The sequence below is a fragment of the Rana temporaria genome, chromosome 2, assembly GCF_905171775.1.
Source record: "Rana temporaria chromosome 2, aRanTem1.1, whole genome shotgun sequence".
Taxonomy (NCBI): Eukaryota; Metazoa; Chordata; class Amphibia; order Anura; family Ranidae; genus Rana; species Rana temporaria.
In genome coordinates this window covers 486,834,549-486,862,416 of record NC_053490.1, presented here as the reverse complement: position 1 = coordinate 486,862,416, position 27,868 = coordinate 486,834,549, and the positions used below count along the sequence as shown (strand labels likewise).

General features: G+C 42.1%; 1 protein-coding gene across 1 annotated transcript in view; it reads right to left on the bottom strand.

Annotated features, from left to right (window-relative positions):
• USP25 (ubiquitin specific peptidase 25) overlaps positions 1-27,868 on the bottom strand; it is a 200,803-nt gene that overhangs the window by 56,638 nt on the left and 116,297 nt on the right. The window contains exons 10-17 of the mRNA XM_040338805.1: positions 25,390-25,538; positions 18,840-18,967; positions 13,846-13,941; positions 12,986-13,147; positions 10,445-10,647; positions 8,517-8,587; positions 5,596-5,824; positions 3,791-3,991 (exon numbers count right to left, since the gene is read on the bottom strand). Coding sequence (XP_040194739.1) covers positions 3,791-3,991; positions 5,596-5,824; positions 8,517-8,587; positions 10,445-10,647; positions 12,986-13,147; positions 13,846-13,941; positions 18,840-18,967; positions 25,390-25,538 — 1,239 coding nt within the window. The remainder of the gene's footprint in view (positions 1-3,790; positions 3,992-5,595; positions 5,825-8,516; positions 8,588-10,444; positions 10,648-12,985; positions 13,148-13,845; positions 13,942-18,839; positions 18,968-25,389; positions 25,539-27,868) is intronic.

The following is a 27,868-nucleotide window of genomic DNA, read 5'->3' as shown; positions in this document are numbered from 1 at the left end:
AAAATAAAAATAAATTACAAAAAGTTGTCAACTAAATGATATATTGCTCACACATGCCATGGTTATATGTGGAGTTGCACCCCAAAATGCATTCTGCTGCTTCTCCTGAGTACGGGGATACCACATGTGTGGGACTTTTTGGGAGCCTAGCCGCGTACGGGACCCCGAAAACCAAGCACCGCCTTCAGCATTTCTAAGGGCGCAAATTTTTGATTTCACTCCTCACTACCTATCACAGTTTCGAAGGCCATAAAATGCCAAAATAGCACAAACCCCCCCAAATGACCCCATTTTGGAAAGTAGACACCCCAAGCTATTTGCTGAGAGGCATGTCGAGTCCATGGAATATTTTATATTTTGACACAAGTTGCGGGAATATGACAAACTGATTTTTTTTTGCACAAAGTTGTCACTAAATTATATATTTCTCACACATGCCATGGTTATATGTGGAATTGCACCCCAAAATACATTCTGCTGCTTCTCCTGAGTACAGGGATACCACATGTGTGGGACTTTTTGGGAGCCTAGCCGCGTACGGGGCCCCGAAAACCAATCACCACCTTCAAGATTTCTAAGGGCATAAATTTTTGATTTCACTCCTCACTACCTATCATAGTTTTGAAGGCCATACAATGCCAAGATGGCACACAACCCCCCCAAATGACCCCATTTTGGAAAGAAGACACCCCAAGCTATTTGCTGAGAGGCATGTTGAGTCCATGGAATATTTAATTTTTTTGCCCCAAGTGATTGAATATTGACCAAAAAAATAAATAAAAAATAAATTACAAAACGTTGTCACTAAATGATATATTTCTCACACATGCCATGGTTATATGTGGTATTGCACCCCAAAATACATTCTGCTGCTTCTCCTGAGTACGGGGATACCACATGTGTGGGACTTTTTGGGAGCTTAGTCGCGTACGGGACCCCGAAAACCAATCACCACCTTCAAGATTTCTAAGGACATACATTTTTGATTTCACTCACACAAATCTTGAAGGCGGTGATTGGTTTTTGGGGTCCCGTACTTGGCTAGGCTCCCAAAAAGTCCCACACATGTGGTATCTCCGTACTCAGGAGAAGCAGCAGAATGTATTTTGGGTGCAATTCCACATATAACCATGGCATGTGTGAGAAATATATCATTTAGTGACAACGTTTTGTAATTTTTTTTATTTATTTTTTTTGGTCAATATTCAATCACTTGGGGCAAAAAAATTAAATATTCCATGGACTTAACATGCCTCTCAGCAAATAGCTTGGGGTGTCTTCTTTCCAAAATGGGGTCATTTGGGGGGGTTGTGTGCCATCTTGGCATTTTATGGCCTTCAAAACTATGATAGGTAGTGAGGAGTGAAATCAAAAATGTATGCCCTTAGAAATCTTGAAGGTGGTGATTGGATTTCGGGGCCCCGTACGCGGCTAGGCTCCCAAAAAGTCCCACACATGTGGTATCCCCGTACTCAGGAGAAGCAGCAGAATGTATTTTGGGGTGCAATTCCACATATAACCATGGCATGTGTGAGCAATATATCATTTAGTGACAACTTTGTGCAAAAAAAAATCAGTTTATCATATTCCCGCAACTTGTGTCAAAATATAAAATATTACACGGACTCGACACCCCTCTCAGAAAATAGCTTGGGGTGTCTACTTTCCAAAATGGGGTCATTTGGGGTTTTTTTTGTGCCATTTTGTCATTTTATGGCCTTCGAAACTGTGATAGGTAGTGAGGAGTGAAATCAAAAATTTACACCCTTAGAAAGCCTGAAGGCGCCGATTGGTTTTTGGGGTCCCGTACGCGGCTAGGCTCCCAAAAAGTCTCACACATGTGGTAGCCCCGTACTCAGGAGAAGCAGCAGAATGTATTTTGGGGTGTAATTCCACATATGGGGGGAGTATGCTTTGCGTGTGGGTGTAAGCGTTACTGGCACTAACTAGCTACCTAGCGGCACCAGCGACACTAATACAGCGATCAGAAAAATGATCGCTTAGTGATGCTGGCAATAGGGGGTGAAAGGGTTAACTCTAGGGGCAATCAGGGGTTAAAACCTTTATTAGAAAATGTATGGGGGTACCTAACGCTATAAAAACCTAGCGGGCGAACCTCAAAAAATAACTAGCTACCTAGCGGCACTAATACAGCGATCAGAAAAATTATTGCTTAGTGACGCTGACAAAAGGGGGGTGAAAGGGTTAACTAGGGGGTGATCAAGGGGTTAAAAGTGTTAGGTCCAGGGTAGCCCCCTACCCCCCCCCAATAAAGGTTTTATTAACCCCTTGATCACCCCCTAGTTAACCCTTTCACCCCCCTTTTGCCAGCGTCACTAAGCGATCGTTTTTCTGATCGTTGTATTAGTGTCGCTCGTGCCGCTAGGTAGCTAGTTTATTTTTTAGGTTCGCCGCCATGTTTTTATAGCGTTAGGTACCCCCATAAATTTTCTAACGCTATAAAAACATGGCGGCGAACCTAAAAAAAAAAATAGCTACCTAGTGGCACGAGCGACACTAATACAGCGATCAGAAAAACGATCGCTTAGTGACGCTGGCAAAAGGGGGGTGAAAGGGTTAACTAGGGGGTGATCAAGGGGTTAAAACCTTTATTGGGGGGGTAGGGGGCTATCCTGGACCTAACACTAACTGCCTGTCACACTGAAACTAAATGCAGTGATCAGTAAATGATCACTGCAATTTAGTGACAGTGTGACAGGGGGGGGCTGGTGGGGGTGATCGGGGGGGGGGGGGATCGTAAGCCTATGTGTCTGTGTGTCAGTGTAGTGCTTGTGTACTCACTGTGTGATGTCTCCGCTCCTCCGCCGGACGAATATACCGGCAGGAGGAGCGGTGACATCACTTCCACCTCTGCCTGTGTTTACAATGCAGGCAGAGGAGGGCGGGGGAGGAAGCTGATTGGCTGGGGAGCGATCCGGAGGGGGCGGACAAAAACGAACCGCCGCCCCCGCATACCTCCTGAAGATTACCGAACCCGTGCCATGTACCGGGGGGGGTCCCGATCGGACCCCCGACCCCCGTCAAGCAGGGCACGTACAGGTACGTTGATGTGCCTGTCCGTGCCATTCTGCTGACGTATATGTACATGAGCGGGTCGGGAACTGGTTAAAATGACCGTGTGTGGGCAAAATGTCATTTTATGTCTTCTGAAAAATGACAAAAAAAATATTCGAACATGCTTGAATTTTTTATGTCATTTTTTAAAATGTCATTTTTTGTGTCATAAAAAATGATCGTGTGGGCAAAAATGTTGTTTTAAACCCGCACATGCCCAGAAGCAAGTTTTGAGACGGGAGGTAAAACTACCATTCATAATGGAGATCGCACATTTATCACGCTGTAACAGACAAAAAAGCACGAATCGTCTTTTACGAACAAGTAACCAGCTAAAAGCAGCCTCAAGGCGAATAGAACTTCCCCTTTAGAGTGCCGTCGCTTTGTTCATCATTTTTCAAAAACGATGGTGTGTGGGCAACTTCATTTTTAATGATGAAGTTGGAAAAATGTCTTTTTTTTTTTCATCACAAAAAGTGATCGTGTGTACAGGGCATTAGCCTCTTGTATTTACAGTACAGACTAAAAGTTTCAAAAATGACATACCACAAGCCCCAATTTGATTTCCAGTATGTATATATATATATATATATATATATATATATATATATATATATATATATATATATATATATATATATATATATATATATATATATATATATATATCAGATAAATATACATTATCTCCCCATAAAAGAGACATCTGCAATACCAGACACAGAAGCTGGAGGCGGTTTTATGGTCTTCTGAGAAATCAGCATCTTCTCTTGCTCGGCTTTCCGGAGCTGTTCCTTGTTCCATTCCTCAAGCTCTTTTTCAAACCGTCTGTTGTCTTCTTTGACAAATTCCTTTAAATCAGGAGGTAAGGTGTCCATCCCGGACAGCACCTGTCCTGTCTCCTTGTCATATTCCTCTGGAAAGGGAGGCATTAGCAGTTTAAGTGTGTCATAATAAATATTAAAACATTAAGAGATGGCAAAAGCTGAATATTGTTGGCAGAGTTCAACTCCAGTAAGCCCCCTTAAAGGCAAGGATACACAGAGTCACAAAAATGAAGGGCCGGGGGGGGGGGGGGGGCGGTAGGGACAGAGAAGCGTGCAGCACTATGTTTCAGACTATGGAGACCTATTTTGAGATTACACTACATGCAGCTTGTTCACTCTGACTTAATCCTAAGATTGATTTTCTGTGTGCTCCCGACAAGTGTGAAGGGCAAATCTTGTCTCGGCAACAAATGTTCCTCTCTCTTCTTGTAAAATCTCATTGCTAGTTTAAATAGTTAATCAACGAGGGTTTCATTGCTAGTTTACAAAGCTAATCAATGAGGGTTTGTGGTTATACAACCTAACTAAAATCTCTGTGTTGATGTTGATCCATTTTATATGTGATAGATATGTTTGGGAATACATTTCTGCATTGTAAATAGGTAAGCAAAAGAGGTTCCCAGACTAACAGATCAATAACTGGTACACTACATACTTATAAACAAATGGCCACTGCCCTCATCTATAACTAGCCTTTGCAGCAAAGAGCGAATGGAAGGGCAACGCATGCAAAACCAAACCAAAAGAGTTCTCGGCTCATCCGACCAGCCTGCTAACCAACCGAATTGTCCTGTCTAACAGTACTTGTTAAAAACAGGGGTTTAGTTTGCACACATTAGCAAATACTAAGCCTCAGAGCCCAGTCAAGGCACCCGGGTATGTATAGTTCTAAGGCCTCATGTACACTGCTGCTGCTGGTAAACTGATGTTTAGGAGAAGTTGGGCATTTTTCTCAACTTCTCCTGAACTCACTTCTATGTCATCTTATCAGTACATGTACACAGGGTCATCCTCTAACTTTTGAGAGCCTTCACAGTGGAAGAACATGCATCATAATAGATAGCCATAGGGGAAGCAGTGGACACCCAGCATACAGCACCATGTACTACATTCAGGGGTCAAGTTCTGGGGGGAAAAGTGTGGGAACTCCCACCCAAGATCCACTCCTCCACCAAAAAAAATAAAAATGATACGCTCATATGCATAATTACTAAACCGCGTGTTTTTTTTTCTTTTTTCGATCCACTGTACCTTAGTAATCCTTTATGTTACTGGCCGCTTCCTGTATATGGATTCACCAGGTAGTGTGCGGGTATTCCGTCACTTCCCCGATGCCGCAATGTCTTCTGGGAGCTTTTGTCATTGTTCCCAGGAGACATTGCGGAGGTCTGATGCAAGTTATCGCGGGATTTAGAAAGAAGCAAGTTCTTTCTAAATCCCGCGATAACTCGAGCTGGGCAATCTCACCTTAGTGAAGGATTGGCTCGGGCGGCTCGGCTGCTCTAGTCCTGCAAAGGGAACGGAGTTCCTGCTGTGAAAAAAGTGCAGTAACGCAGTTCCCACGCGTTCCCGCAGGACTTGAGCCCTGACTACATCTGTGCCTAAAAAGAAAATTATGACTTGCATAAGTAGATTCTGCGCCATTAGTGAATTTCAATAAGTAGGTTTTAATTTTGGCTGGCATTAAAGTTACCTTGTATTAGGTGCTGTTCATGCTCGTTTATATACATTAAACAGTAGGCGCTGGCATTTCTGTACCCTCCGAAGGAATCCCGCTCTAGCTCTTCCCATGAAGACTTAGTAACTGAGATGTCATTATATTTCATCCACCTCTTCTCATTGTGGTCAAAAATATATGCCCAGTAGTGTCCCGCGTTAGCCTGGCCTTCATGGACCAACACTGCATGTAACCTGTATGGAACCTGGAACGAATTTGCAAAAAAAATATTCAAGTGTTTAGGTGACCATTGATTGCCAGACCCCATGTACAATTCCACAGACTCAACCAGTTGAAACTTATGTTTAAGTCTCCGTTCACACTACAGCGACCCCAAAGTTCCGCAATTTTGAGTGCAAACTTGATGCGGCTTTAAACGCTCTGGCACTTAAGTCGCAAGAAAGTTGCATCAAAGTAGTGCAGTAACCTTTTCAAAGTTGCTGCAACTTTAAGTCACAGATTGGAACAAGTTCTAGAGAAATCAATGGGCTGTGACTTGTCATGCGACCTTGTGTGACCAAAGTCACATGACAAGTCACACTAGTGTGAACAGAGCCTTGGGCTACTCTAGTGGCGATAACAGCTGCTTCCAAGCATCCCTCACTACTTGGAAGGTTTTTGTGTGATGAGATTGATCCTTCTTTCCTGACATTGAGAACAGGAAAGGAAATCGGTCACTGTATTTATATAGTGCAGAGAATTTACAGAGCTTTACACTCACATCAGTCCCTACCCTAAAAAGGAGCTCACAGACCAAGGGCCATACCTCAAATGTTCACACAGGAACCAAATACATTATCAGCATGTCTTTGGAGTGTGGGAGGAAACCACACGGAGGAAAACCCATGAAGGCACAGGGAGAACATGAAAATGCCATGCAGATAAGTAAAGCCCCGTACACACGGTCAGACTTTTTGACAACAAACTTTAAAATGAGCGTTTTCCAAAAAATCCGACCGTGTGCACGCTCCATCGGACAAACTTTCTCGGTTTTCATCGGACAAAAGTTCGCTCTGCAAACGGACAAACTTTTCGACAACAAAAGTCTGATGGTGCCTAGTCCGACCGTGCATACAGAAATCCATCGGACTTTTGTCCAAAGTACAAATACGCGTTCCCAGAAACAATGTTAAAATCAACAATAGCAGAAGTTGACCAAAGGGTGGCGGTAAAGAGCAGAAAAGAGCAAAAAAAAAAACATGTGATGTTGGTAAAGTTTTAGGAAAGTTTGCAGAAAAGCCCGAGCGTGTGTATGCTCTGGGTGTGCCCGGCCAACTCCCTTCTGACAAAAATCCACGGAAAAGTTTGTTTGAAGTCCGATCGTGTGTACGAGGCTTAAGCTTACTGCTAACCACTAAAACCTCATTTATATATATATTTGTCATCATCTTGATAATGCTGCTTAATCTCTTGGCGCCTCCTAGCCCTTAAAGAGGTTTATGGTCCTGGGAGGCGGGGTGCGGCTCACCGTGATTGGCCATCATGTGGTCCGAAAACTCCCGATTGCAAGGAGCGATTGGGGCTTTCGGTAAAGAGTCAGGAACTGTGCCGGGAGCGCACTCTCGGCACAGGTGTATTGGGGGAAAATAACAGGAATATGCAGCCCCTCTGCACCAAGGACCAGGTGCCGAGAGGTTAATGAACAATAAATATCACTCTATGCCGCAACTGCTTTTTATTTTTGGTGGTTGCTTGGGAAACACCTGATGATGTACACAGACTTTACTTTGATTCAAAATAATTCACAGAGCTCTCTAGAAGCATTGAATGACAGCAGAGCAACAAAAGCTGCTCATTCTGTACTCTCCCCACCCAGCATCCACAGTGTCTGTCACGTCACACTAGATCAGGGGTCTCCAAACTTTCTACACAAAGGCCATCAATGAGAGTAAACCGTGCCTTAATCTTTGGTACTAAGGGGGAGAAATAGTACCCCATTGTTGATGTCAGTGGCAGAAATGTAGCCCCATCATAGCTGTCAGAGGGCAGAATAATGGGGTTGATTTACTAAAACTGGGGGGTGTAAAATCTGGTGCAGCTCTGCATAAAAACCAATCCGCTTCCACGTTTTTAATTGAACAAGCTGAAGTTAGCAGTTGATTGGCTACCATGCACAACTGCACCAGATTTTTCCTCTCTAGCTTTAGTAAATCCCCCCAATGTCTCATATCAGTGAGATGAACACTCCCCCAAGGGTCAGATAAAGACAAGCCAGGGGCCGCAGTTTGGAGACCCCAACACTAGAGAATCACGTACTGATCCTCTCCAGGCAGGATATAATCTATATATATATAAAACTCAACGTGTCTGTGTGTGTGTGTATGTATGTATGTATGTTCCAGCATCACGTCCAAACGGCTAAAGATATTAACATGAAACTTGGCACACATGTTACTTATATGTCAGCAACAAACATAGGATAGGTGGTTTAACCCTTACCCACCCCCATTTGCCATGGTCGGGGTTTTTCTTTAAAGTCCCATTCAACTCTATGGGAAATACATGTTACTTCATAACTTCCAAACGGCTGTAGATATTTCGATAACACTTGGTCACATGTTACTTATATGTCCACTTAAACTATAGGATAGTTAATTTAACTACCCCCATTTGTGAGGGTCAGGGTTTTTGTTTAAAGTCCCATGCAAATCAATGGGAAATGTATGTTCCCACATAACTTCTGTACGTCTGGAGATATTTCAATAATACCTGGTACACATATTACTTATATGCCAAATAAAAATATATGACAGTTAAATTAACCCTTACCTACACCCTTATATAAAAGATGGGTATATTTATATTACTATGATTTTCCTCCCCAAAAGGTTAAGATAGGAAGACCGGGCAACGCCGGGTGTTCAGCTAGTTCAGTATATAAAAAGAATCACACATACTTGTGTCATCAGCTTGTCGGAGTACATGAGTTCTATCGTCCGGTGTATTCTACCGATACTGTCCTGTAGATCTGTAAAAAGAGAGGTGTGTTACTTAAAACAGACAAATCGCTTGATCTAGCAATGCTTTGTAAGCTGAACAGCTAATTATTTGTTAAGACAATGCAAACTTGTCTGTTGATCTATACAGAAGACGTTGAGGGCAAAACCCCATGTACTGTCTATTGCTTCAACCCCATACATAGGCTTGGCAATGGGCTCTGATTTTTCAGGTATCGGCAAACACCACATGTATTACTTTTAGCTTTCCCTGTTTTTCTGGTTTAATCCTTTTATTCTGTAAATGTCACTCATTTTTTTCTTGCCTTTCAAGTGCATAGTAAGGATGATGCTGAAATTACATATAGTCCCATGTGATTTTACTTTTATCACCCCCTACTTTGCACTATGAAAGATCTATACATTTTGAATGTAGGAAGATGCCTTGCAAAATCATTTATAATTCTATGTGACATTCTTATAGATTAGGTTTAGATTATACAAAAAAAAACAAAATGTTCACCGTGAGCCTTTTTTGCCACAAGACAGCATTCAGAGGCTCGTAAAGAGAACTTAGGTGTGCTTTTGACATTATTTATCAGCTACAACAACAGCGCCATCCATTGGAAGTTTCTGCAGAAACCACCTTTTTAAAAGATATGAAAGCCGTAAAAGGACTTAGGCTGGCCTTAGACAGTTTGAATCTCAGCCAGTTCAGCAGGAACCAGCCAAGATTTGAACTGTTTGTGTACAAAGATATTTTAGTCCGATTTTTGTATGGGGATGCGTTGTGGAGAGGGGTGGATGGTGCTGGGGATGCGTTGTGGAGAGGGGTGGATGGTGCTGGGGATGCGTTGTGGAGAGGGGTGGATGGTGCTGGGTGGGGATGAGAGTTACATTATGAAGAGGATCTCCACAATGTAACAATCATATCCATCCAGAGTCATCCTTATCCATTTTCTCAATGCCAGCTTGTCAGCCTCAGCCGGGTTTCCCTTTAAAAAGAGATTCAATAAAGTCTGCAGGGGGGCACAGTAGCACACATTAAATTTGACTTACCCTCCATCCATGCTGGTATCTATCTGCATGCACCTGATAGGGCTAGGTGCATGCAGATAGACGCTGATCAGCCAATCACATAACATAACTGATCAGCCAGCCGACTCCTCCTTAGCAGGCAAGGAAGAGCTAGCTAGTGCTGGCCACGATCACCTGCTGGGGGGAGTTACTAGTCGGCTTGTGACATGCTAATGAAGTATTATTGTTCCCCTGGTAGAGCCCGCCGGGGGGGAGGGGGGCGGTGCGTGCCAGTGAAACTTTCCCCTTCCCTTCGATATAGTGACCGGCAGTGTGCGGGTGAAGAATTAATTTCACATGCTGTAGCGGGAGTGGGGCCCTGGTCAGAACTGCTGGCGGCCCTGAGGGCCGGGTAAAGCCGCAAATCGGCCTGGTTTACACAAAAATCGGCCGATGACGATTTCTTCAATATATATTGATATATCGGTCGGCCTCTAGTCATATCGCAAAAAATGGCCTGGTCATTGAGCAGTCAAATCTTCCAGGGCTGAAGTGCTTAAATGCTGCAATGAAGCAGGTGGTGAGAACATAAATATGTGGGTGAAACTTCGCTTTAAGGCGCCATAGCTGAATTTCCAGAGTAACCTAAAAAAAACTGGAGCTTTACTTTACCTCACACACTAGTAAATCATCATCTGCAACTCTGTGCTCAGTTATTCCAATCTTACATATATAGTGGGCCTTATTCCCCAGAGTATCAGACAAGTACCATCTTGGACAGATCTATTACAATAGGAGAATTGTCGCCCATGTCTCCCTTATAAACCTGGGAGGTCAGAATTATTTTATTGAAAATTGCTGCATCCACACACCTCTAGTGTCAGTTTCCACCTCCGTCCTCCAGCGGTGTAAACACCCTTCTAATACTGTCAGCTCCTCGTCTGTAATATGGCGCGGTGCTGGGTGCATAGGTAGATCTGGAGGTATTCTGGACTGGGTGAACGGTTTGTGAATAACGGAGCGCTGGTTGGACTGAGGCTCACTGGATGAAGAAGGCCCTTGATGTTCCATTGTGCTAAAATTAAGAAAATATTTCTGAGTGACAGTCAACCATCTAGAGATGCACAAATCTGGATGCAATGTTAGACCTATAGTTCTGCCTTATCAGTCAATTCAGGTTGAGGGAGGGCAAGACGTTAGAAGTAATGTCGTTCTTTAGAACTACTAAACCAGAATTCAAGTTCATGTATGAAAAGGTCTGTACAAAACCATCAAAACTTTAAAAAGATTTGTATTTTAATTCTCATGCTGTACTACATACATCACAGAAACATGGGAGAGTGAGGGCAAAAAAAAAAAAAAAACACTCGGTGATCTATAAAGTTTGAATATAGGTTTAGGTTTGTCCCCATCATATTTAAATTTGCTTTCAGGGCCCTTTTCTGCACTAAAAATGCATGCACAGTGTTTTCCATGTATTCCAATGGCTCTAGTTCACACCATGCAGTCAGAAAATGACCGAAAACGGACTGCATGGTGTGAACTAGAGCCATTGGAATACATGGAAATCACTGTGCATGCATTTTGTGCAGAAAAAAAGAACACAGAACTGCATCTGGTGTAAACTGGGCCTTAGTCTACTGAATAACTCTCGTAGTTACTCTACTCTGAAGTTTGTTCCAAGCACCAACTATTCTTGCACTAAAATAATACTTGCTAAGGTTAGTTTTTGGACTTTCCTCCTGCTAGCTTTGGGTCACGTCCCCATGTTATTGAGCTTTGCTTCATGAAAATACTGCCCTCCTGAACCTTACTCACTCCTTTAACACATTCTTGCCTAAGTCTTTTTTTGCCACTTGTTGCTTACAAGTTAAAATCAGTATTTGTTGCTAGGAAATTACCTAGAACCCCAAAACATTATATATATTTAGGAGAGACCCAAGAGAATAAAATGTTGATTGTTGCAAAATTTTATGTCACACTGTATTTGCGCAGCGGCATTCCAAATGCATTTAAAAAAAAAAAAAAAAAATACATTTAGCTCAATTTTTTTAGAATATGAAAGATATTAAGCCGAGTAAATAGATACCCAACATGTCATGCTTTAAAATTGCGCACACTAGTGGGATGGCGACAAACTACGGAACTTAAGAAAATTTCCATAGGCGACGCTTTAAAAAAATGCCCATGCGGAGTACGTTCCCTCGAAATGTAATGCGATTACCCTTGGAAAGCAGATTTCTCCTTTTCATAGTGTGTTATATGTACGAGATTATAGGAAAAAATAAATTTACTGTGATATACATCAGCATGGTCTCTATTTCCGCATGTTCTTCTCTCTTGTATAAAGAATTTATAAAAAATAAAAAAAAAGAAGAATTCTACAGGTTACCCGTTTAGAGTTAGAGGAGGTCTTGAACTAAAATGATTGCGGCAATACCTCACACGTGTGGTTTAAACACTGTTTACATTTGTGGGCTTGAATCACATACGCGTTCACTTCTGCACGTGAGCATGGAGGGATGGGGCTCCTTAAAAAAAAAAATTATTTTTACACTCTCCCTTTAGATTTTTTTACATCTCCTCCCACTGCTTGTAATACCAGCCGAGCGGCTGTTTAGCTGCATTGGTGTTATTACAAGAAAGCCGACTGCCCGCTCTAAAAAAAGTTACCCCTTGAAGCCAAAGGCTGCATATTTGCGCTACGTCAGCGCGTATCTCATTTTTTTTCTCCAGACTGCACATATTAAAGTCCCTGTAGTCTCTCCTGAGATTTTATCCCTCAGACTTTCCACCCATTTTTGTATAGTGAAAACTAATATCGCACAAAGTTAAAACATATTCAAAAAGCAGCTGCGAAAAACACCATGTGATATATAAACATAATATATGAAATAAAACAAAAAATGTTTCACCAATACTCTATAATCAAAAAAAGGGACCGGCTATCAAATGATCAAATAGAACAAATGAAGAAAAAGGAAAAAAGTCCACCAAGATCCAAATGATCCAGTCCAGACACGTGTGCAGTGAAGAGTCACAAGTGCAACACAAATCCCATCAGTATAATGTGCTGTGTCCAGACCTCCACCCAGTGACCAATCACAAGGCTTACCAGACAGAATTCAGGTCAAACTAAAAACCAAGATGGGCAATCAGGACCTCATTCCTCCTACTGGTGATCCCTCTAGTGATACACCCTGGAATTCAATTTGTATTCAGCCACTACCAGGCCACAATGTTTGCTCATTTTGCAACCAACAGAAATAAACACCCCTCCACGAGTTATTACTATAATATATAAAACAAAGTCGTAAATACACTTACTGCTCATTTCAAACCTACAAATAAGAAAGGGAAAACAAATTTAAATTTAAGTCTTTCTAGTGTGGAACATTGTGTGCCGGCCTTACCTTTGCATGGGTTGTGTGACCATGGGACCACTAGGTGGAGCACTTGTATCAATATCCTCCACAGGGGAAGTGCAGACAGGTTTGCTGGATGCAAACTCCAGAGCATATTGCAACACATCGGCCAGAGGAAACCGTTTAGGGCCAGAGCCATAACTTAAATACCTGCCCATTTGAAAAAAAAAAAAAAAAAAAGTGGAGACAAACAATTATTTTGCCCAAAATCCACGCCTGGGTGAGCAAATAATGATACAAAAACAGTGCTAGGAACATTATGACACAAACTCAAACTTCAGTCCCCACCATTCATCCACCCAAAACATGCCCTCCCTCCAGTGCTGCAGGGTGATAATGCAAGTCACTGGATCTGTCCTAAGCACTCGTCAAGAGTGCCAACTATGCCCACCCTTTCTGCCCACCACCCTCTTCTTTCACAGAAGCTTTACTATGGCTTCCAACAATCAAAAGCACTCTATGAATAGAGGATGAATGAAAGGTCCACCTTCTCCATTCATAGAGCCTTTTTATTGAGAGAAGCTCTAGTATAGCTTTTATAAATGGAGGAGGGGGAGGAAAGCCTATGACAGGTCAAGTGGCCCAAATCTGCCCCACAGTACTGGAAGATTACCACCGCACCGGTATGTGAAAGGGGGGTGCTGGGATGACAGAGGAGTGAAGAAAGCCGCCACCAGCACACACTTCTCATTCAATGTTGGATTTAAAAAAATAAAATTTAAGTGAATTATTGGTCTATTCAGTGTTTTTTCAGCTATACTGTATGTGCAAGAGAGAAAAAAAATACGCCAACGTACACCCACATTGATAAATACACATCTATGTGATTAAAGCAGAACATATTGTACCTTTCTAGCCGCTGCTGTAAAACTGTTAGGTGATCTTTGAGCCTTTTGATCTCGTCTCGTTTGATCCGGGTAATTTCCCTGTTTTTGTGAATATACCTAAAAGTACAGAAAGTAAATAAGATAATCTTACAATGGATTTCTCCTACTGTAGAAACGGTAAAAGGCAGAGACCAAGCAGAATCCTACAGATTCCTACTTTAGAGGCCCTTTCACACAAGTGCCTTCCGTCCATCAGCAGGGGATCTGGCCACTGGGCGGCCGGGTGTAAACCGACTGTCCATTTTCATCCCGCTGCCTCTTATCCAATCTGCTCAAATGGAAGAGGACACAATCCACCTCCATTTTTTTTTTGCAGGCCTGATTGGACCCGGAGGTAGGCAGATGTAAACAGACAAGTCCACTTACACCCGCAAGTCCAAAAGAATTCATGAACATTCAGATCAAGTCCGCCTGAAAAACGGACAAGCAGACCTGAGTGCCCATGTGAAAGGGCTCTAAAGCAGTGGTCATCAAACCCGTCCTCAGGTTACACTAACAGGCCAGGTTTTATGTATTACCTTGGGGAGATGCAGACTGCAATCACTGAGCAGCAATTTATATCACCAGTGATGTATTTCAGTTATCTTGCAAACCTGGCCTGTTAGTGGGCCCTGAGGACAGGGTTGATGACCACTGCTCTAAAGGATCAACAATTCCAAAGCACTGGAGAAAAATGAGACCATGTACTACCACAGGCGACAGCAGAAATGGAGCAGTAAAGCTGGATACTCGCTGTCATTTCGGTTGCCTGGCTCATGAATTTATACCGTCAAGTATTAGCCAATTTTCTGGCCTATCACTGCATGTTCTCCATATTACTGGATTTAGCGGTGTTATTGGTAATCTGTTAGAGAAAAAAAAAACTCATCTCATCCTGAGTCTAAATCCCAACGGCCAAAAACCATGGCTTTGGCAAGGGTTTTGTTTTTTAACATATACAGTGACCATATTTAATTATTTAGGCATAAAAAAGACAAATCTACCATCTTTAACTTTGTTAACAGCCATGGTATCCTCCAATGAAATGGAACACCTCCAAAAGGCACAGTAAGACGCCTATACAGGTGCATCTCATAAAATTATATTATCAAAAAGTTACTGTATTTATTGGCGTAGAACACTCACTTTTTTACCCTGAAAATAGAGGGTAAACTGTGCCTGCGTGTTATACGCAGGGGGCTGTGGAACGTTTTTTTCCTGAGACTTCCCTCTTAAAGTTAGGGTGCGTGTTATACTCCTGTGCGTGTTATATGCCAATAAATAGGGTAATTTATTCCAGTAATTCAATTCAAAAAGTGAAACTCCTATTTTATATAAATGCGTTACACACAGAGTGATGTATTTTAATGATTATGTCTTGCAGCTAGTGAAAACCCCAAATTCTGTATCCCAGAAAACTAATTACATAAGACCAATATAAAAAAAAAAAAAAAAAATTGAATACAGAAATGTTGTCTTACTGATAAGAATGTCCATGTACAGTATTGATGGGGATGCTTTTGCATGAATTACTGCATCAATGCAGCATGGCATGGAGGCGATCAGCCTGTGGCACTGCTGAGGTGTTATGGAAGCCCAGGTTGCTTTGATGGCAGCTCATCTCGTCTGCATTGTTGGGTCTGGTGTCTAATCTTCCTCTTGACAATACCCCACAGAATCTCTATGGGGTTTAGGTCAGGTGAGTTTGCTGGACAATCAAGCACAGTGATACCATGATCATTAAACCAGGTATTGGTACTTTTGGCAGTGTGGGCAGGTGCCAAAACCTGGCATCTCTGTAAAGCTGGTCAGCAGAGGGAAGCATGACGTGTTCTTGAATTTCTTGGTAGAGGGCAGCACTGGCTTTGGACTTGATAAAACACAGTGGACCAACACCAGGAGATGACATGGCTCCCCAAATCATCACTGACTGTGGAAAATGCACACTGGACCTCAGGCAACTTGGATTCTGTGAGTCTCCACTCTTTCTCCAGACTCTGGGACCTTGATTTCCAAATAAAATGCAACATTTTCCACAGTCAGTGATGATTTGGGGAGCCATGTCATCTGCTGGTGTTGGTCCACTGTGTTTTATCAAGTCCAAAGTCAGTGCTGCCCTCTACCAGGAAATTCTAGAGCACTACATGCTTCCCTATGCTGACCAGCTTTATGGAGATGCAGATTTCACTTCCCAGCAGGACATAACACCCGCCCACACTGCCAAAAGTACCAATACCTGGTTTAATAATCACGATATCACTGTGCTTGATTGGCCAGAAAACTCACCTGACTTAAACCCTTTAGAGAGAATCTGTGGCGTATTGTAGAGAGGAAGATGAGCCACCAGACCCCAACAATGCAGATGAGCTGAAAGCCACCATCAAAAGCAACCTGGGCTTCCATAACACCTCAGCAGTGCCACAGGCGGATCACCTCCATGCCACGCCGCATTGATGCAGCGATTCATGCAAAAGTATTGAGTGCATACTATACTGTACATGGACATACTTTCAGTAAGCCAACATTTCTGTATTAAAAATCTTTTGTTTATGGGTCTTACGTAATCTAGTTTTAAGAGATACAGAATTTTGGGTTTTCACTAGCTGTAAGCCATAATCATCAAAAAAAAAAAAAAAAAAAAGAAACTTTTTGAATTGAATTACTAATATAAATTAACATTTTGATGATATTCAAATTTTATGAGATGCTCCTGTATATGCTAAGCTCTACATCATGGGTGCTCAGCCTGTGGCCCTCCAGCTGTAGGGAAACTACAAGTCCCATGAGGCATTGCAAGGCTGAACAGTTATAAGCATCACTCCCAAAAGCATGATGGGAATTGTAGTTCTGCAACAGCTGGAGGGCCACAGGTTGAGCACCCCTGCTCTACATGGTCAGATATTTGTAGCTCCATTCTGTACTTCCCACACTACACTGTATACCCAGGAGGTTTCATCATTATTCAGAGCCTGTAGCTACTCGGCTACCTGTGTCCCATGTTTGCCTCCAGGCTGATCATTCGACTAAACTAGCAAGGCCCTCCATGTTCTCTCCCATCATTTAAGCTGTTTGATCACATCTCCATGCAGACTTGAAACAGGTTAAATGGGCTGCCCTGTACAACTTAAAGTATAACTAAAGGAAAAACTGGAGAGGAGTTATAACGCTTGACAATGATTGCCGTCTGTGTCCCCGTTAGGGAGATTCACCACTGAAAGTAAAAGAAAAATAACAAAATTCTGGGTTGTCTCCAGAAAAATAGAGGGAAATCTTTCGGATACGTAAACTAAATTATTTCTTATAGTGTTTTTTGTTTTTTTTGGTCTTCTCCTGTAACTAGTTGTTTTGGGATTGTCTACTACTAAATGATTACTTCTTTTATTTTCAAACATGAAATACAAAAACAAATAAGAACTAATGGGAACGCCAAGTTCTGGTCACCTAGGGCAGTGTTTTTCAACTCCAGTCCTCAAGGCACACCAACAGGTCATGTTTTCAGGATTTCCTTTAGATGAAACGACTGTGGTGATTACCAAGGCAGTGAAACTGATCAAATCACCTGTTCAAAATAATGGAAAGCCTGAAAACATGACCTGTTGGTGTGCCTTGAGGACTGGAGTTGAAAAACACTGACCTAGGGGTCCCCAAGAAATTCCCTTTATGTGCAGGATTTCCTTTCACTTCCTGTTTAGCTATGGAAAAAAAAAGGGGAATCCCTGCAATGGGACACAGATGGCGGGAAAAAAAATCTGAAAGGGATTATAAAAACTTCACCTCTATCCAAAAAAAAAGATTTTGCCTATAGTTCTACCCTTGTAGGGCAGAATTGGGCCTCATGCACACAGCTGCCTGGGGCTGTACAACATAAATTTTGGGTGTACAGGAGAGGTGTACAGGTGCTGATAAAAGTCAATGGGTGTGTGTAGGTATATGATCATACTTGCGCAAAAATGTACGCCCCAGGATTCAGACATCCACGGTCATACATCCATACACATTGTATATCCCAGTGTATATCGCATACAGTCATTGATATCTATGGGCAGCTGTACATACGACCTGTGGCTCCTAGACAAGAAAATATGCCCAAATTTTACATTGTACTGCCCTAGACGCCCATGTGGCCTAAAACTGATATCTTAGATGCAGTATGTTACGAGAAATTCTTTAAGGATAAAATCGACTGCAGGTACATATACAGGCTAAATTTTAAAAGGATTTTTCGTTTCTCTTTAAAACGCCTCCTCTCCAGTATAATCCTTACTTTTATATATGCCTTGTAACAATGTAATCACCCTTCGTGCACCTAATTTTCCTAAATAGCTTCCTTTACCGTAGTGCAGTCCTCCTACACTTACCTCATCCTTCCATTTTGCTTTTAAATGTCCCAATTTCTTCTGAGAAATCCTCACTTCCTGTTCTTCTGTCTGTAACTCCACACCGTAACGCAAGGCTTTCTCCCTGGTGTTGAGTGTCGTGCTTGCCCCCTGCCTTGGACTACAGGAGAGTCAGGACGCCCACTAACACACACCGCCTTTCTCTATTTGCAACGTAGAGAGCGTCCTGACTCTCCGGTAGTCCAAGGGAGGGGGCGAGCACGACACTCCACACCAGGGAGAAAGCCTTGCATTACTGTGTGGAGTTACAGACAGAAGAACAGAAAGTGAGGATTAGGTAAGTGAAGATGGACTGCACTAAGGTAAAGGAAGCTATTTAGGGAAAAAAAATGACCTTTACAACCCCTTTAAACAAACAGGATAGAAGCCGATTGGTTTCTCTGCAGAATTGTGACTAATTTTGCCCTCTCTAGCTTTAGTAAAACCCCTTGGTGTCTAGAACTTGGCAGCACAGTAAAGATGAGAACACAAGATATTGCTGCCAGGGGATCTCTTGCCCACGGCACACAGGAATGTGCAGTAAAGTGCATGTGTGGTCGCAGTGCTCACAACCAAAAGGAATATGATGTGGGTACTCACCTATCCATGTACAGACATGGTGGAAACTCTAGCTTGTTGTGGATTTTCTCAGGCCTTCCCAAAGCTTGATTAAACTCAAACCTGGACAGCTCAAATGTCAGTACAGGTGGAAGTTCTGTGAACCAGTGCTGTCACAAATTAAGCATAAAAATAATACATTTTACTTCAACCTATAATAAAAAAGTGTGCACATTACCTATACACAAGAGAATCTGACTGCTCCATTCAGAATCAGCTTTCGTAAAATAGTAAATATCAGATGCTTATATAATCAGAAAAAGGGAGAGAGAACATTTGGCTGGATTTAGACTTTGATATTGGTTAAAATGTTTGTGAACCTCAACTTTTACTACTCTTTTTTTTTTTTTTTTGTTAAATACACCATTGAACGCATTTTTTAAAACCATAAAACCTTGGATTGCAAGCATAATTTGTTCCAGAAACATGCTTGTAATCCAAAAGTAGTCAAAATTTATAAATCAAACGTTGCTGGTCTTTTAAAAACAAACACTCTCAAAACAAGTTACTCCCAATCCAAGGTTTTACTGTATCTGTTTGAGAAGTGCAAAAAAAAAAAACGTCGGTCCTGCCAGAAATCCAGCCCGTTTCACACTTCCTCTAGTAAATGCTGCATTTCTCAAATGTTATCAGCCCTGCCTGAATACTCTGTGCGGACTACAGAATACCTCCCCCTAAGTTAAGAAAATGAGGGAGGGGTGTGTCCTATAATCCTAACACTTCCTGTCCTAGGATGACACTACTTTTTGAAAATACAGTAGTGAGTGAGCGGTGTCACCTTAGTACAGGAAGAGCCTTGGTGGCAGGATCACCATGTAAAAATGTAGGTTAAAAACACCTGAGCATAACAAAAGTAATACACCTACCACATCCAAGTGTGCAATTCAATTTTTAGTTGGCAGCTAAATTAATCCATATATCTGGGCAAGTTGCTGTAAGATTCTGATACAGTCATACAACCTAAAGTCGCATATCTCAGCGACTGACAGATAATAAGTGTATCTCAAATGTGAATAAAACGCATGAATTGGGTAAAAAATAGTGAAATAAAAATTATATAAAACAAGGATTTCCTAGAAATGCCCAACGTGAATTAACCCTCTAAGGAACATGTGAGGATCATCAAAGTTCATGCATAGTGGACTAATTGGGGGGGCACTGGTAAAAGCAACAAGGTGACAGTCCGAAAATGTTTGGCAAAGTGAAAAATGTAAATCAAAGGGATGAAGTCCGTGATAGGTATATCACTCTTGCGACTGTCTTGCGGATATTCTCTTATAAATCTTCAAGCACAATACATTTCTCCTATTTAAATAAGATGGCAGCTTACCAGAACGTAGGTGATAGTCAGCTCTGCACATGCAGGGTGATTTCCTCTGACTCCAGTTCTCTGCTGATAGTCCCGGGACCTTCTGGATAGATCACTGAAATCCTGGATGTGTGAACCACGTCTCCTCTCAAAAGGAGGGGGTTTTCGGTAGGCAAAGTTTAAATATGGAAAAAGAAAAGGGAGAACCTCATGGTGCGGTAAAAATGAACTTGCTCTTTAGGCTGCATTCACACCTGAGCGTCGGTCGTTTTTTCCGGCGTTTTGTCGCGCGTATTCATGCTTATTTGCGCGTTTGCATACAGCGTTGTCCAACGTTTTTGTACTTCGACGTTTTTTATTTTAGCCAATAGGAAAAATTATCATCTTTTCATCACTTGTTGCTATGTTGGTAGATTTTTTTAATCTTCTGCATGGGCGACAAGTTCTATTGATTAAAGCGACGAAACGCCCGTAGCAAACGCCTGTTGTCGCGCAAGTCGCTTGAATCGAGCGTTTCCATTACTTTCTATGGGAAATGGAAACACTCAAATACGCCCAAACCGCACGATACGCGCGACAAAAAAAGGTCCGGGACTTGTTTGAGCTTCGCGCGACAGGCGTTTGGGCGTTCAGGTGTGAACAGTTACCATAGCAAATAATGTTATTTCATCCCTCTGGCGTTTGTGAGCGTAGTGCTTCAGGCGTAAAAACGCCTAGGTGTGAATGGAGCCTTATTGTTTTGAGCAGGTAATTGGCATCAAAAAGCAGGCTGTTCAGGCATGAGCCAAGCTACCAGCAGAGTGCCTTGTTTTGTTTTGAAGATTTTGTGTTTTTGTAACCTTTTTGATGCCAATTACTTGCTCAAAACAATAAAGAGCAAGTTCATTTTTACCGCACCATGAGGTTCTCCCTTTTCTTTTTCCATATTTAAACTTTGCCTACCGAAAACCCCCTCCTTTGAGAGGAGACGTGGTTCACACATCCAGGATTTCAGTGATCTATCCAGAAGGTCCCGGGACTATCAGCAGAGGACTGGAGCCAGAGGAAATCACCCTGCATGTGCAGAGCTGACTATCACCTACGTTCTGGTAAGCTGCCATCTTATTTAAATAGGAGAAATGTATTGTGCTTGAAGATTCATAAGAGAATATCCGCAAGACAGTCGCAAGAGTGATATACCTATCACAGACTTTTCACTTTGCCAAACATTTTCGGACTGTCACCTTGTTGCTTTTACCAGTGCCCCCCCCCAATTAGTCCACTATGCATGAACTTTTTTGAACTTTGATGATCCTCACATGTTCCTTAGAGGGTTAATTCACGTTGGGCATTTCTAGGAAATTCTTGTTTTAGATCATTTTTATTTCACTATTTTTTACCCAATTCATGTGTTTTATTCATATTTGAGATACACTTATTATCGGTCAGTCGCTGAGATATGCGACTTTAGGTTGCGCATTATTTATATTACTTTACAGTATCACCTAGTTCTCTATTCAAACTAATTTTTAATTGCAGCACCGTCCCATTCATTCAACATTTCCTTCACTATTATCACATTTCACTGAATATGTTTCACATCAATATGTGTGGTTGACACTACACCTGTGAGTGTGCACGGGATCATTACATCCAGTTGCAATACATCAACACTTTTTGGATTAGCGCGGTTTACACCTTTTTACACAGTCATACAACCGTCTGATCATGTATTGTTTTAGCAATTGCTGTTATTCTTTATTCTTTCTATTGTTATCTTTATTCTTGTATTTCTATTGCGCTCATATTATAGGTATTGCAGTGTTATACCTTGGAAATAATTTTTGATGCATGTTTAATATTTTTGAATGCTTCCTCATCTATAGCCAACTTCTGTATTAAATATGGAGATTGGAAGAGTAGCCATTTGAAGATGCTCTTTATTTGATTTTTCATTCAGAGCTCCTTGCCCAATAATTGAGATAAGATAGGATTGCTTAGCTGCTGCATCTCAATAGACATGAATGGGACTGCCTGCATGTGAATGCACTGAACACTTGTACATCCCATGTAAGTAAAGATGGCCTTTCCCACGGGTGTATGGGAATAGGCATGTCAAATGAATGAGGCCTAAATTGACAGCATTTACAGTGCCTTGAAAACTATTCATACCCCTTGAAATTTTATGCGATAGACCAACACAAAGTGGCACATAATTAATAGGTGAAAGGAAACTAAATGGATATTTTTTTTACAAATATGTGAAAAGTGTGGCGTGCATTTGTATTCAGTCAATACTTTGTAGAACCACCTTTCACTGCAAGTCTTTCTGGGTATGTCTCCATCACCTTTGCAGAGCGTGCAACAGCAATTTTCAAGTCTTGCCACAGATACTCTATTGATTGCACTTTGACTGGGCCATTCTAAAAACATGAATATGCTTTGATCTGTCCCTGCTGAAGAAAAGCACAACATGATGCTGCCACCACCATGTTTCACGGTGGGGATGGTGTGTTCAGGGTGATGTGCAGTGTTAGTTTTCCTCCTCACGCAGCGTTTTGCTTTTAGGCCAAAAAGTTACATTTTGGTCTCATCTGACCAGAGCCTCTTTTTCCATGTTTGCCGTTTCCCTCACATGACTTCTCGCAAACTGCAAATGGGTCTTCTCATGTCATTCTTTCAACAATGGCTTTCTTCTTGCAACTCTTCTATAAAGACCAGATTTGTGGAGTGCACGACTAAGGCCTCTTTCACACTGGGCGGATCAGTAATGATCCGCCCCGTGTACCTCCGCTTGCTCAGTGGGGATCGCTCCGTTGATCCCCGCTGAGCCGACGGATGACAGGGCGGTCTCCGCACACTGTGCAGGGACCGCCCTGTCTTTTCTCCGCTCCCTCCTATGGGGGGATCGGATGAACACGGACCGTATGTCCGTGTTCACCCGATCCGATAGACGGAAGGAAAAGTAGGTTTTTCCTCCGTCACATTTTGGCGGATCGGCGCGGGTCGGATGTCAGCGGGCATGTCACCGCTGACATCCGCGGCTCCATAGAGGAGCACGGAGCGTCCGTACCGGTACGCAAAAAAAAACTGACAAACGGACCTGTGTGAAAGAGCCCTAATAGTTGTCCTGTGGACAGATTCTCCCACCTGAGCTGTGGATCTCTGCAGCTCCTCCAGAGTTACCATGGGCCTCTTGGCTGCTTCTCTGATTAATGCTCTCCTTGTCCAGCTTGTCAGTTTAGGTGGACGGCCAGGTCTTGGTAGGTTTGCAGTTGTGCCATACTGAACAGTGCTCTGTGAGATGTTCAAAGCTTGGGATATTTTTTTATAACCTAACCTGCTATACAATTCTCCACAACTTTATCTCTGACCTGTCTGATGTGTTTTGTTCACTGAGGTTCTCCAACAAACCTCTGCGGGTGTTCACAGAACAGCTGTATTTATACTGAGATTACCTTAAACACAGGTGGATCCTATTTACTAATTGGGTGGCTTCTGAAGGCATTTGGTTCCACTAGATATTAGTTGGGGTTATCAGAGTAAAGGGGGCTGAATACAAATGCACGCCACACTTTACGTTACATTTATGTTTTTGGTTGTAACATGACAACATGTGGAAAATGTCAAGGGGTATGAATACTTTTTCAAGGCCCTGTATCTTATCCACCTGCAATGCACAAGACTCAGAATGCCCATGTACTCAGGTAGCAACCCAAACAATTACAGCTATTCCTGCACTGATGGTTCTTAAAGCGGAACTAAACCCTCCTATCATTTAAGCCAAGGAAGCTGCCATCTTAGCCTCAGTTTGATCTTCAAATGCCAAGATACTACACATGTGATCATTTGAGACACCAGCTATTTGCTGGTTTAACAGTTTAGCTGAGAGCTTCAACTAATGTGACGGTTACATTCCCGGAACGTGCTGGGAATGCAACTGCTTTTTTTTAAACTGTTAAATCTATAGGTTTAGTTCCGCATTAAAAGATCAGCTAAGAACATGTCAGAGGCACAATGAGAAGCGTTCATACACAAACTCTGTCTGATTGATTTTCTACAGCACAGCGTTAGCTGCTAGCCTTCAAGGGGGAACATATCAACATTCCATCAGCATAGGCAACAATCTACAGAATGCCCAAAGAAAGCAGTTAGAGGAATTTTTTAGTTTTTATTAGATTAGATGCAGTTATGCTGCAGTTTGATCCATGTTTGGATGCCAAGTAACGGCCATATTCAGGTCCTGTCTGTATTCAGCAACCAAGCTCCACATAAATCTCACACACTCCAAGTTAGAAGATCCCAGTGCATTTCTGGAATGCAAAATGAGTACTCCTTTAAGTCACATGTGTATCAGGACTCTGTAGTTGCTTATTGAAGCGAAACAGAATATTGTTGGCATTAAGTGCATCTAAATCCAAAACTTTTTTCTTCCCCATACAAGTCAGGAAAGAGAAAAAGAAAAAAAGAAAAAGGGGACCCTTTCAAATGGACTACAGATAATACAAATGGAATACAATACAAATGGAATACAGATATAAAAAAAAAAAAAAAAAACTGTCAAGGGTTGTTACCCTAAGCTTCTCTAGTTCAAGTGGAACTTTAGTCAGAAAATTAAAAAAAAATGTAATAAAAAAATTTCAACAAAATGGCAGCCTCCAGCATTTTACCTGTTTCTTATTGCTGGAGGCTGCCATTTTGTTGAAGCCCAGAGTCCCTGAACAGTAGTAAATCTGTAGGCTGTCAGTAGGGATGAGCTCCGGCGTGTTCGCACAGGCCACAAGCAGAGCCCGCCAGGAAATCGGCACCGCGCTGCACTAATCACAGGCAGTGAGATATTGCCCAGATGCGCAGCTACAGAGATCGTGAAATGTCTCACTGCCTGTGATTAGTGCAGTGCCGACTTCCTGGCGAGCTCTGCACGTGGAGTGTGCGAACACGTCGGAGCTCATCCCTACTGACAGCCTACAGATTTACTGCTGTTCAGGGACTCTGGGCTTCAACAAAATGGCGGCCTCCAGCAATAAAAGACAGGAAAAATGCTGGAGGCAATTTATAGCACATACAAATTTTGGTAGCACAATTATTAATGTGGAATGTATGTTCCTTGCTAAAGAAGATTTTCTTTTATCAAGTTGTTATGGTTAAAGTTCCACTTTAAGATACACTTTGTTGTTTTGGAGGGTCACATACAAACTCTCTGCAATCCAAATATAGATAACTAGGGTCTCCGGTATTTCTCACCTCTTGACCAGACTTGCTTGAGTTCTCTGAATGTAATGACTCAATCTCTCCCTCTATCATGGCAGCCTCTAGACATTCATGCAAGTCTTTGAATCCATTCACCTGGAGAGGATACTGACCAAACATCTCCGTGTTTTCAAATTTCTTTCCTTAGCGAGAGAGAACCAAATATTAACGAGGACAGGAAATAATAGCACACGCTTGCCATCAGGTCATCAAATTATCTTCTCATGCTAACATTAATAAGGTGCCCCCTAATCTTCAAGGAAGTATGTATTTTCAAACATTCTCATTTATCGGTGTCTGAAAGATGAACTTGCGCATTGCAACCTGGAGCAGAATGCTAGAGACAACAAAGGGTCCATCATTCAGAATTGTGATAAATTAAATAGACAGATAAACAAGCTGCCCATGTACTTGATGGTTAAAAAAAAAAGCTTTTGCCTGTAAACATCTTTTGTAGCCGAGGACAAGGCTTTTCTATGTGACATCAGTTCCATAATATCTGAGGAATGCCAAGACAAGTACCCTTGTCACTGTTAATTCTCCATGAAGTGTTCCGGAAGCAACCAGCCCCCACCCCCCCAGGAAAAAAGGACGACAATGTAATACTGTTTCTTAACCACTTAAGCCCCGGACCATTTTGCAGCTAAATGCCCAGGCCAGGTTTTGCGATTCGGCACTGCGTCGCTTTGACAGACAATTGCGCGGTCATGCCACGTGGCTCCCAAACAAAATTGGCGTCCTTTATTCCCCACAAATAGAGCTTTCTTTTGGTGGTATTTGATCACCTGTGCGGTTTTTATTTTTTGCGCTATAAACAAAAATAGAGCGACAATTTTGAAAAAAATTCAATATTTTTTACTTTTTACTATAATAAATATCCCCCAAAAACATATATAAAAAAAAAAATTTCCGTCAGTTTAGGCCGATACGTATTCTTCTACCTATTTTTGGTAAAAAAAAATCGCAATAAGCGTTTATCGATTGGTTTGCGCAAAATTTATAGCGTTTACAAAATAGGGGATAGTTTTATTGCATGTTTATTAATTTTTTTTTTTTTACTACTAATGGCGGCGATCAGCGATTTTTTTCTTGACTGCGACATTATGGCGGACACTTCGGACAATTTTGACACATTTTTGTGTTGTGCATTGTTTATTGTGAAAATGACAGTTACAGTTTGGTAGTTAATCAGGATAGACACTAAAAATAGCCAACATCCCCACAGCGAAGAAATCCTTGAGGTCCTCCGATCACTCAAATGTCAAAATGACAGAGTGTCTCTTCAATGCATATTGTATTGTATGTCTCTATTGTAGCGGATGCCTGAAATTTGACTTGGGTTTTGGTGCAGACTTCTGATAGAAAAAGCAATACACCAATGACGCATACCGTAATTAAGATTGTTCGGGGCGTTCTGCATTGCAGCAGACTTTTGGGGATCAACCCTCTGGAACAGGTCAGTGTTTAGCAGCTCCAGTAGCACACAGGATAAAATGTACACGCGTTCTTTGCAGGGTATATTACAGGGTCGCAACAATGAGCGGCTGCATACATGTGCATCCATACATTTCAAGAAAGCCCATTGTGATCCGTGGCAGTGCTCAATCAGATAAAACTTTCTACATCAGCAGTCAGACTACTCTTAAAAAAATCACATTGGGCAACTTCACTATGGCAGCCAGTGGGCCACAAAAAAAAAATAATCACACTGCTGTCCAAATTAATCAATGCTGCAGACATCAAACTATATCATCCAAAACTATGGGCTTTAATTAAATTTTACATACGGGCAGACACCGATCTGCCACCACATTATATTCATTAACATGTAAAGTGAATAACATTGATTATCTTGTTACAATGGCACCTGAAAGTGGGTGGGATATATTAGGCAGCAAGTGAACATATCCCTGAAGTTGATGTGTTGAAAGATGAAACAAATGGGCATGCATAAGGATTTGAGTCACTCTGACAAGTGCCAAACTGTAATAGTTTGGCTGGGCCAGAGCACCTCCAAAACGGCAGTTCTTGTACAATGTTCCTGGTTTGCAGTGGTCAGGACCACCTACCAAGAGCGGTCCAAGAAAGCAAAGCCAGTGACAGGGTCATGAGCAGCCAAGACTCACTTATGCATTGCATGAGGGGAGCGAAGGCTGGCCTGTGTAGTCCTATCCGCAGACTGGACATGGTGCCACTGCTGACCCATAGTCAATACAGTGAACATCAGAATTATACCATGGAACAATGGAAGAAGGTGGTCTGGTCTAATTAACCAGGTTTCCTTTTACAACATGTGGATGGACGGGCCCATGTGCTTTGCATACCTGGGGGAAGAGATGGCACCAAGCTGCACTATGGGAGGTCTGATCCATGAAGGCCCTACCTCACAATTTTACAGGACATAAAGGATCTGTGCTACCGATTGCTTTAGTGCCAGATTCCTTAAGAATCTAGTAGAGTCCATGCCTCAACA